This window comes from Vulpes vulpes, chromosome 2 (genome assembly GCF_048418805.1).
Source record: "Vulpes vulpes isolate BD-2025 chromosome 2, VulVul3, whole genome shotgun sequence".
Taxonomy (NCBI): Eukaryota; Metazoa; Chordata; class Mammalia; order Carnivora; family Canidae; genus Vulpes; species Vulpes vulpes.
This window is the reverse complement of record NC_132781.1, coordinates 14,046,234-14,057,634: the sequence shown is the minus strand read 5'-3', so window position 1 is coordinate 14,057,634 and position 11,401 is coordinate 14,046,234. Positions and strand designations below refer to the sequence as shown.

The 11,401-nt window shown below is 40.2% G+C and overlaps 1 protein-coding gene across 2 annotated transcripts; it reads right to left on the bottom strand.

Moving 5' to 3' along the window:
- Positions 1-941: 941 nt before the first annotated feature.
- Positions 942-10,012, bottom strand: KPNA2 (karyopherin subunit alpha 2). Of its 2 annotated transcripts, none has more exons than XM_025999599.2 (11): positions 9,872-10,012; positions 8,454-8,551; positions 8,167-8,304; positions 6,556-6,644; positions 5,486-5,754; positions 4,935-5,029; positions 4,570-4,833; positions 4,142-4,375; positions 3,699-3,881; positions 1,917-2,066; positions 942-1,288 (listed from the first exon to the last, which is right to left on the bottom strand). In XM_025999599.2, the coding sequence occupies exons 2-11, from the start codon at positions 8,526-8,528 to the stop codon at positions 1,196-1,198; spliced, it is 1,590 nt and encodes a 529-aa protein (XP_025855384.2). In that variant the 5' UTR covers positions 8,529-8,551; positions 9,872-10,012; the 3' UTR covers positions 942-1,195. The 2 variants fall into 2 exon arrangements, with proteins under 2 accessions (XP_025855384.2, XP_072602882.1); XM_072746781.1 differs by lacking the exon at positions 9,872-10,012 and adding an exon at positions 9,328-9,784.
- Between the last annotated feature and the right edge of the window lie 1,389 nt (positions 10,013-11,401).

Below are 11,401 nucleotides of genomic sequence, written 5' to 3'. Positions count from 1 at the left end.
CAGGCAAAGCTGTCCAATTTCAGCAGTGGAGGCTTGGCTCATTACTTTTCCATGAATCAAAGGAAAAAGACAGTAGTGCTTTTAAGGTGCATTTCATTTATCCTTAGGACTAGTGGGGCTCCTTAGTTAACCCTCCCTTCTCCCTCCCCCAAGCCCATTTCCTATGCTGCTAATAGTAACTATTCCTTAGATTAGTGCCTTCCAACCTGACTGTACAAGAAGAACGTATGGGGATTAAAATTAAAACATCAGATACTGGGACCCCACCCCTTAGCAATTAAATAGAATTTGTGGGTAAACTTTCCAGGTGATGCCAACAGCTTTGAAACCATGTTCAGCCTTGAAGTTTGGGAGGAATGAATTCTACTTGTAGCTTGAGACTTCTAATTTTATATATATATATATATACACACACACATACACGTATATATAAACTTATCCTACTTATGATTAATATGCATATATACACACATACATATATAATATGTGTGTATATATGTATATATATATATTTTTAAATTTTATTTATTCATGAGAGACACAGGCAGAGGGAGTAGCAGGCTCCATGCAAGGAGCCCAACCTCCCTGGCCAGTGAGATTTAAAGGAGATATTGGCTGAAGCCTTCTGGGAAATTCTGTTCATTTTCTTGTGCAAACTTCTGAAAAATTCTATTCTGGCTGGAGTATAGTGGATATGAAGCTGCAAGTGCCAACAGCCATTACTGACAAAGAATGGAAGCAGCCTAGAGCAAACCCAGAGCTCAGAAGTGGGCAGGAAGAGTTATGACTCCTGTATTTGTGAGGACATCACAAACCTGATATCAAATGTCACCTGCCACCAGAATTACACCTATGGTTGGTCACATTGGTTTGGTTCTGTCACTCTTCATCTGCAATCTTAAGAACTCCAAATTACAAAGTAATGCATAGGAACGGTGAGGTAAAGAAAAGGGTGGAATTTAATCTTTATTTACAGGACACTGTAAGATAGAAGATTCCACATAGAAATAAGCAACCCACTGAGAGGAGGAGCTTCATACAGTTTGTACAGTTCAGAACTGGTCAAGTATAGTTTCATTGTAAAAAGTGCTACAATAACAAAACACATTTAAAAAGAGTTCTTAGTAGAGAAACAGTAAGACAAACTTCTACCAAACAGTACACAACAAACAACTTTCTGTCTCAGCTGTACAACCTAAAAGTTAAAGGTCCCAGGAGTGCCATCCTGAACTTGGAATGTATAGCCTTCAGAGGTAGTTTCGGGCACAACATTCTGATCTTCCTCTTCCTGGAAGTATTAAAAAACAAAACCAAACAATATAATTCCACACACATAGCACATTTCTAGGAAGTAGCCTGCCTAGAAGTCTCTATTTACTCTTAAGGTCTTCATCTGCATATGATACTAATCAATGCCATACCATATTTCGGTATTTCAAATAATGGAGGGAAAGCTGCTGAAAACTTGCCAATCAGGAGCGCCTGAGAGATTAAGATTCTGAATGGACTAAGGAATGCTACCACAGCGGACTTTCTTCCTCACCTGTCACTTTTCAGTAGGAAATGGGAAGATGGCCTATTAGCCCCAGAAGATGGCAGTGGGGTTGGCCCACTTTTCCATCAGCTCCTATACAAACTTACTCTCAAGATACTCTAAAGTCCTTAAGACTGTTCATTCTAAAGTAAGAGGGGTAATTTTTAAAAAAAAATTTAAATTTCTAGTTAAAGATTATATGATCATCAAGCCAAATATTTAAGAAGCAAAATATATACATACATTATGTCCTACTCACACTGATATTTTGCCATATTTAACAAGGTCACAGGGCTCATTTAAAAAGTATAAGGAAAAAAAATCTTAGGGGCTTGACTTTGTGTATTTTCCAAATTCTTGTTAACTTTACCATGTTACTCACCTCTACAGAGAAATACTTCTCAATCAAGTTTAATGAAGCTTTGTACACAGACTCATTTTCATGGTTTTGTAGAGCTTCAATTTTGTCCAAACCCCCACATTCTTCAATCATTATGCTAAGTTTCTCAGTTTCACCTAGTTTCTCAGCAGCCTAAAAAAAATATCCAAGTTTAGTGGAATTTACTGAATGTTCTATTTTAATGAAAACCGTGTTTATGTTTGGGTATTGATGTATCTCAGACAACCACTTTAAAGTTCCTTCAACAACCCTATGAAATGGTTTTATTTCCAGTTTACATTTTCAAAAAATTCAAGGTGATCAGATCTATACTTGTTCTTAACAACTACTTCTGTAGCTCTCAGCTAGACCTTACAGGTCTAGATGAATCACAATCACCTGGGCAACTTTAAAAATGTTACCATAACCGGGCAGCCCTGGTGGTGCAGCGGTTTAGCGCCGCCTGCAGCCTGGGGTGTGATCCTGGAAATCCGGGATTGAGTCCCACGTCAGGTTCCCTGCATGGAGCCTGCTTCTCCCTCTACCTGTGTCCCAGCCATTCTCTCTCTCTCTCTCTCAATAAATAAAAAATAAATAAAATAAAATAAAATAAAATAAAATAAAATAAAATAAAATAAAATAAAATAAAAAAATAAAATAAAATAAATAAAATAAAACAAAATAAAATAAAATAAAATAAAATAAAATATAAAGAAAATAAAGAAAATTAAAAAATAAAAATGTTACCATAACCAAGTTTGGTCTTTGATGGGAACAGAATATTACTGTTTTATAAAAGCACCTCAGGGGTGCCTGGGTAGCTCAAGCCAGTTAAGCATCTGACTCTTGGTTTCAGCTCAGGTCATGATCTCAGGGGTTGTGGGACTGAGCCCCACTGGGCTCACTCTCAGCATGGAGTCTGCTGAGATTCTCTCTCCCTCCCCCTTTGCCCCTGCCACACATGCTCAGGTTCATAAATGAATGAATGAATGAATGAATGAATGAATGAATGAAAAAATCTTTTTTAAAAAGCACCTCTGATAACATCAAAGTATAGTCAAGGTAGAGAACCATCGTCTAAGGACAAAGATGGCCTAAGGTGTATAACAATAAACATCCCTGATTGGATTACTTACTGATAATCAAGAATTTATTAGGTATAAAAAGGACATTGTGGTTTTAAAGTCTTCAAATTTTAGGATACATAAATCTTCATAGATTAAATAATTTATTTGCTTCAAAATAATTTAGAAGGTTTAGGTAAGAAGGAGTAGAAAAATAGGCCAAATGTTGACAATTTATTTATGCTGGGTGACAGATACACCAAGCATCATTATTTTAGACTCTTCTAGGTAGAATTTCCATAATCAGAAGTTTTAAGTCATTAGGTAGGACCTACCTACCCCCAACCACTGTGACAAAGTGTCATATGCTACCATGCTTGGGTCAATTAGGAAGGGAATCAGAAAAAAAGTAAAATGGATAACTAAGTCATCAAAATTTAATTTCAGCATAATTCAGTAGGACATTGAAGAATTAAAGATTTCTGACAAAATAGATAGGAATGAATTGTGTCCACATATGGATTGATTTAAATTCAGGTCATCCCCCTGTCATCTCCTTTAAATCTCTTATAATCCCTTGTCACATCTTACCAAGAGTGTGGCCCACATAAGCAGCCTTTCTAATTCTGTGGCCTACTGAGCAAACTTAGCTGCCCTCCCGTGGGTTTAAATACCATCCATTACCATCAAGTCCAAATTCAAATGCTACCTTATAACTTACCTGAAAGATGTTTGAAATGGCATCTAGAATAACCAGAATAATTTTGGTATCTTTTGCAGTTAAGAGGTTCATCAATGGTTCTATTATGCCACAATGAACGAGGTATACAATTTGTTCAACTGTTCCACCACTTGTATAGTTGGTCACAGCCCATACAGCTTCCTTTTGTGTCTTAAAGTCTGCCTAATAAGCATAAGGAAACAAGTTTACTTCAGAACAATTGTAAAAATAGGATCCCAAAAGTATGGTTATAGAAAAACAACTCTAACTACCAACAGATTCCATCTAATCTTAAGTGAAGGAGGTTACTGGCCACTATTTAGCAAAAGGACTCTAGGTAGAATCCAATACTGGCACATTAAGAATCTTATCAAGCACAGCTCTACCAAATGTCCATCCATAAATACTAAACATTCTTTGACTAAATACTAAGACTTCATTACCTTAGAGAGAACACCAACGAGGAATGGGACTAATCCATGATTCACAACTTGCTGTATCTGGTCCTGGCGACCAGCTGTGATGTTTGACATTGTCCATGTAGCTTCCTTCTGAATATTAGTTTTGGGGTTCGTTAGCAGGCTGGGAAAGACAGCAAGTGCTCCTGCATCTATTACAACCTGAGTCTGTTCATCTGTCCCAGTGACAATATTTCCTATGGCTCTTAGTGCAGGAGTCTGAAAAGAAAAAGAAAAGAAAAAAAAGTTGATGCCAGTGGTTATCTTTTATTTTTTCCAGCACTGCTCAAAAACTCTATAAAGGTTTTGACAAATCAGAGGCCCATCATGGCCTAAAATAGGCAATGTCAATTGTTAGTATCAACTGACCATGCTTAAGGTTTAATATTCTTAGCTAAAAGTTAAAAACTTACCACAATGGGTAATTCAGTAGCTCCTAGAAGCTTCACAAGTTGGGGCACAACTCCTGTTTTCACAACCATTTCAATCCGTTCATTTGGACCATCAGTAAGGTAGGAAATGGCCCAGCAGGTATCTGCTAATACTTCTGGATCATCATGATGCAGGAGACGAACTAAGGTAGGAAGAATCTGCTCAACAGCATCTAACGGGGGTGCTGGATTCTTGTTGCGACAAAGGTTTGAGAGTGTCCAAGTAAGGTTACGTAAGTAACCACACTGAGGGGAAAGAAAAATGCAGTGAGAACTCCTGTGTATTTTCAGGGGGTGGGAAAAAATTAGAATCAAGAAGTAAGTAAACTAACTTATTAGTAACTTACTGCTAAAGATGACATATCAGGAACTGCAAGGAGAGCCAACAGTGGGTCAACTGCACCATACTTGATAACCAAGTCTCGAAAAACTGAACCATCACCTAAAAAAAAGGCAAGGTTAATTATAACCTACTTGTCTAGCACCATCAATATTCAATGACTGAGTGCACCAGTGTCCTAACACAAACACAATACTCTCGGAAACTCCCTAACTTACTTATATGCCATTAGCAGCCCTGATAAGCACTGGAAGCAAACAAGTTTAAATCTTAACACACAGGTCACTCTTACTTATTGACAAGGTACTTCTCCCATCCTCAGTATGATCAGAGATAGTCCAAAGAATTTTATTTATTTATTTTTTTAAAAAGACTTTACTTATTCATGAGAGACAGAGAGAGGCAGAGACGTAGGCAGAGGGAGAAGCAGGCTCAAGGCAGGGAGCCTGATGTGGGAATCGATCCTGGGAATCCAGGATCACTCCCTGGGCCAAAGGCAGGTGCTAAACCACTCAGCCACCCAGGGATCCCAGTCCAAAGAATTTTAAATCCAAGTACCTGCAATGTTTCCTAGAGCCCATACAGCTTGTTCACTGATGTGGGCATGGGAAGATGCCAAAAGAGAAATGAATGCTGGGATAGCACCTCCATCGACCACAGCCTTGGTCTGTTCTGATGTCCCAGAAGCAATGTTAGTGAGGGCCCAAGCAGATTCAAACTGAATAGGACTACAATCAGTTCTGCCCAAGAAGGACACAAATTTTGGAATCAAACCAGCCCGGATTATGTTGTCTATGGGGGGCTGTTTTTCCCTAGAAAGTAGTTTCCTAAGGGTAAACAAAAAAAGAAACAAAAGTTGAAAATGATTAACAAAAGTAGTTTGTGTAAAAATCAATTTAAAATGCAACTTAAGAGTTTAGAGCTAATGCACTATATGTTGACATATCCTGGAACTTAAGAGAGATGAACAGACTGGTTGCATAGTACGACCACATATGGTGTCTTTAATTACGTTTTTTCCCCAAAATGAAATATTACCAATAATGGAAATTAGCCTTCTCTCTGTATCCCCAGAAACTACTTTAGATCTTTTCACTTTAAAACTGACAGAATTACACTGCCATTCTTTATTTGTGTTTTCTTATCTACTAGTGAGGTTAAACATCTTTTCCTTCATTGTTTGTCACTTGGATTGTTTTTTAGCACACTGTCAAAATACAGAAATTAGTCATTCTTTCTGTTAATGGATGTCACAAATATTTGTATTTGATAAAAGTTAAGAGTAAGCACACCCATGTGTTTGGGCCCATGGATGTGCCAATCCCATTTACTAAGTAATTCCTCCTTTCTCTCATACCAACCTTAGTTGGTGCCACCTTGACAAAAACTGTTAATTTACTCAAAAAGTACACCAAAAGGTTAATAGCAATTATTACTGCGGGGGGTGAGTAGGACTTCAGGCAATTATAGAAAAATCATACTTTCACCTAAGGGAAGATTCTAATGCAAACAGCCTTATGACCAACTTAACCTTCATTTTATTGTGCCATCTGTCTGTCTCTTTCCCACCAAAAAATCCTAAAGGGCTGATATCTTAGGTTACCCATGCTATAGCAGAAAAGACTTACCTAGCAGCTTGAGTAGCCTGGAGCTGGCTTTCCAAATTGTTGCTATTTATGCCTTTGACAATGTCATCAACAGACCAATTTACAGTGCCCTGCAAGGAGAGTGTGATTAATTTCAAATTATCTCTTTTAAGATTAAATATAAGCAATAAAATCCTTACTTGCCATTGTGAAAACATTTTTAGATTTATAATCAGGTACTAAAAGTTTAGCCTTACATTTAATTTTGGCTATCAATCAATTATTCATGGTTTTGTATGCAGAACAGTGCTCAAACTTGGTGTATGACTCACTGGAATCTCCAGTTGTGGAGTATCATCCCAGCATCTCATCACTAAAAGGAGACTGCAAACAATTTAATAAATGAAATTCAAGCAGTCTGAAGACTGTTCCTACAGTCTCAATCACTTGCATTTAGATATGCTGTTAGGGAGAAAGGGATGGAGTTATATAGGCAGTGTGCTGGAGATTTTCATATGTAAGCTTATAATCTATGCATTTCCATAGTACAGGGCTACAGAAATGTTTCATGTTGTGATCATAGCAGAACGGTTTGAGAACCAGTGCTATAGTTAGCTCAAAAAGACAACACCCCTGTTCCCACAGGTGCTTATAGCTTAAGAAGGAAAATGTGAAAAACAGACAACCATAAAACAAATGGTGAATATTTATGTTGTGTTAGCATTTACTCTCCATTTTTAGTGCACATCTGAGATGCTATGGGAATTCTAAAAAGGAGACATTTTCCCTGCTAGGCTGACCAAGGAGTGCTGTAAGAAGATGGGATTTGAATATAGTACTCTAGAAATAACACATATGTATTAACTATTCAGTAAAAAACAATTTTTTGAACTACTAAAGGTTCTCAGTATCTTTGAAAGATACAAAAAGATAAATCTGAAAACCTAAGATTGATCTAATTAAAAAAAAAAAACTTTAAAGAATATGGATTTAAAACTACCAAAATTTTTAACAGAGAAAGAACAGGTCTAAAGCAGTATTCTTAAGACTATGTTTAGGTAAATAGTATGTGGCACAGAATGAAGGGAAAGATAAATTAGAAGACCACCTAAAATATTTCAGGAGGGAAAAGAAGATCTGAACAAAGCTGGTGACAAATACAAAAAATAGGGAACATCCAAAGAAGCCAGAAAGTGATTGGTTCTAGACACACCAACTTTCTGTTAACACTGGAATGGCCAGTCAAGGTCCTGAACTGGTGGCTAGAAATGCAGGGAAATCTGAAGGGAGTTCAGAGCTAAAGGAGACTTCGGAATCTGTTTCAGTACATTACGGAGACCAGGAAAGAAGAAAACCCAACAGAATTACTGACTGGGAGGAAAAAAAAAAAAAGATCATTAACAGAGTTGACAATTAAAACCATTAGGCTAGGAACATTATTTCTTCCTTTCTTTCTTTAAGTAGGCTCCGTGCCCAGTGTGGAGCCCAATGTGGGGCTCAGTCTCACAATGCTGAGATCAAGACCTGAGGTGAAATAGAGTCAGATGCCTAAGCGACTGAGCCACCCAGGGACTCCTCGCTTAAATTTCTAAGAAAAGCACCATATTGATTTTGTGGGTTTGCCAGAATTCACAATCTAAAATATATATTTACCTGGTTGTTGCGGTTTTCCTGCAGTGGAGAGGTAGCGTCATCAGGAAATGAGCTTACATTTCTCCTTTTCAGCATCTGGTCATCCTTCTTCGCTTTCCTCAGCTCCACATTAACTTCTATTCGGCGCCGCCTCATTTCCTTGGAAGAAGATGAACCCACTTCACCCACTATATCAATTTTTGTTGCTAAGTGAGGATATTTATTTCAAATTTCCTCGAAGTTCTGATCACTTCCCAAATACCTTTCCATTTAAAAAACAGCATAGGAAAGCAACAGAAGATACTCACCGTACTGTCTTTCCCCTTGTTCTTGAATCTGTTAAGGCGGGCAGCTGGTGAATTAGCATTCTCGTTGGTGGACATGGTTATGAGACAAAGGGAGAAAGCTGTAAGATGGAGGAAGAGAAAGAAGTTTCCCATTTATCATTTTGCTTTGTCAATAGGAAGAGCATTAATAGAATTACCAAGCATATACTGGACCCACACTTGTATAGTAGAGGACTAACTTCCTTTTTCAGCACTATGAAATACTGAACTGGCCCAACAGTATTAGTCCCCTCCTCTCCGAAAGGCTGAGACTTCCTGGAACAGTGCTGTCCATCAAAAAGAGAAAGCAAGCTGCATAAATTGAAAATTCCTGGCAACTACATTTTTCAAAAACGCAAAAAGAAACGGGTGAAATGAATTTCAAATCTATTTTCTCCGGCCCAACACGTCCGCTATACTCTCCTTTCCACACATTCTCATATTTCGAGCTAGATAGATTTTACACTTTTCATACTAATACTCGGAAATCATGTGCGTGCTTGGGGGCTTTCAGCACAGCTCAATCCGGGCTAGCCACATCGGTTTGAGGACTCACACACCACACTGGACAGTGCAGCTGGGACCAACTGAACACAGAGTAGGGCGAACTGAGCTCACAGTTAAAACCTACGTCCTAACGGGCCACAAATCCCTATTTCGGAGGCTCTCCCAATGGCCAAAACAGGTCCATTCTCCACACTTGAAAATTAAAGGAGTATGTGGCACATCATCGCGTTACGGAGGCTTCCATAACCCTGCGCGTCAACACGGAGACCTCGAGACCCAATTCTGCATCCTCAGCACCCGGCAAACACTTTCGTTCCCAAGAAATGCTCTCAGTTAGGCGGCTACTAACCCCGCTTCCTTCCAACAGAGCTCTTTCAGAGCGATCGCCAAAGGAGGACAAAAGTACAAGTCCTCCTGGCAACGTGCGGTCTTCCATTCCGTGAGGTTCCTTGCCGACGCTGTGTCACAGCCGGCCCTGGGCCTACGTGTTAAGACAGTTCTTCCAACTGCCACCGCCCCCCCGCCCCGTCTCCAAGCCCTTCCCCTGCCCCCCACCCGGGAAGATGCAGCGGGGAACGGGCGGAGGCGGGGCCAGAGGGGCCAGCGCCGCCCGGGCCGCCTCCCGGGCCGCCTCCGGGCCTCAGCGATCTTCTGGGCCGCGACGCGCCGCAGCTCCCGCCGCGGTCCGCAGAGCCTCAGCGGCCCCCAAACCCAAGCAATCGCACCGCGACACGGCCGCCTCCTCAACGAACGACGCCCCCAGGCCTCGTCAACGACGGAGGCCACAGCCAGGTCGGGCGTGGACTCCGGGCCGCCCCTCCCGCCACCACAAGCGGGGCGCGGCCTGCCAGGCTGCCGTTGCCGCTCGGGCCGGGCTCTGGCCTCAGTCGTACCTCCACGGCCGCTCAGGCTTCCACGGGAGGCGGTGCGGGGCGCGCAGGCTGCGGGTCAGCGGCCCTCAAAACGTCCACCGCGGACCAGCCCAGAGACGGTGTGGCTCGTGCTGCCGGCCGGCGCGATTTAAATTTCCCGGTGTCCCCGCATTCCGATTGGCTGGTTCGAGCCTACGCTGCGCTCCCATTGGCGGATTTGAAAAACACGTTGATTTGGGGGGGTCATAGGGCTAAGAAGGAGAGAAGAGAGCATCGCGAGACATGGGAGAGGCCAGGCAATCCCAGAGCGCTTTGCAGGTGGATGAAGACAGACTCCAGATCCCGGCGTGCAGCGGGCCAGTGCGCTGGACTTTGGCCTCAATCTAGGGGCTCTGCAGGGGGTTCATGCTAGTGAGGTTGCTCCCAGGTCGTTTGCCTGGGCAGCTGCTTTAACCCAAACACCACAACTGATTTCCAAAATAATGCTCTTTAAAATTCTTGATAGAGACAAGGTGGGTAAAAAAAGAAAAAAAGAAGAAAAAAAAATTTGATATAGAAACATATTGCTATGAGGTTTTTTCCTTGATGGGACACAGTAGGAACTTGGCAGGGGTTTCTGGCCACTATGGAAGGAAAGGATAAGGCAGGTTCGGGCTGCATTTTTTAGCTTTTATTTTTTTAACGTGTGTCAGAAAAGACTGCATAGAAGCCACAAACATGGAAACAGAAGGTTTCTTACACCTATTTCTCCACTCTTTTACTTTTAAATAATTTCAAATACAATAAATAAATAAATAAATAAATAAATAAATAAATAAATAAATAAATTCAAATACAGAAGAATTGCAAATCCATACCCAGATTGGCCGAATATTAACATTTTGCCACATTTGCTATTTCTCTATGTACACATGCACACACACATATGTGTGTAAAAGTAATATGTAAAAGCCACGTATACATTTCTGAGCCAATTGTAAGCATTTCAGAAATTATGTCCCTTAACCACTAAATACTTCATTTTGTATCTTCTGGTAACATTCTTTTATATGACTACACCACAGTTATCAAATTCAGGACAAATGAACTTTTTCTGGTTTTGTTTTAGGATTTTTTTTTTTTTAAGCAATCTCTACACCCATCATGAGGCTCAAACTCATGGCCCAAGATCAACAGTGGCATGCTCTACCAACTGAGCCAGGAGGGATCCCAACACAACTGAATTTTGATGCTATCATGTATAATGTAGTGTGTTCAAGTTCTGACAATTGTTCCAATATGTTCTATGCTGTATTTTACACTTTTCTGAATAAAATATTTGCATTTTCTTGCATCACAAATGGTTACAGAGCATCAGAATTAAGGACCTTTTTGTTTTCTTTGTGCAATTTTTCTGCATTCTAAAAAGGGCATTTTTAGAAATGTTGTATTGGCTTATTTATTTTACTATAAAGAAATTCAAACATTGAACTTTATCCATTCTTGCAGGCATTTTTGCCAGCCTCATTCATTGTGTAGCAGCCATGTGCTTCATTAGCAGTTGATTCTACT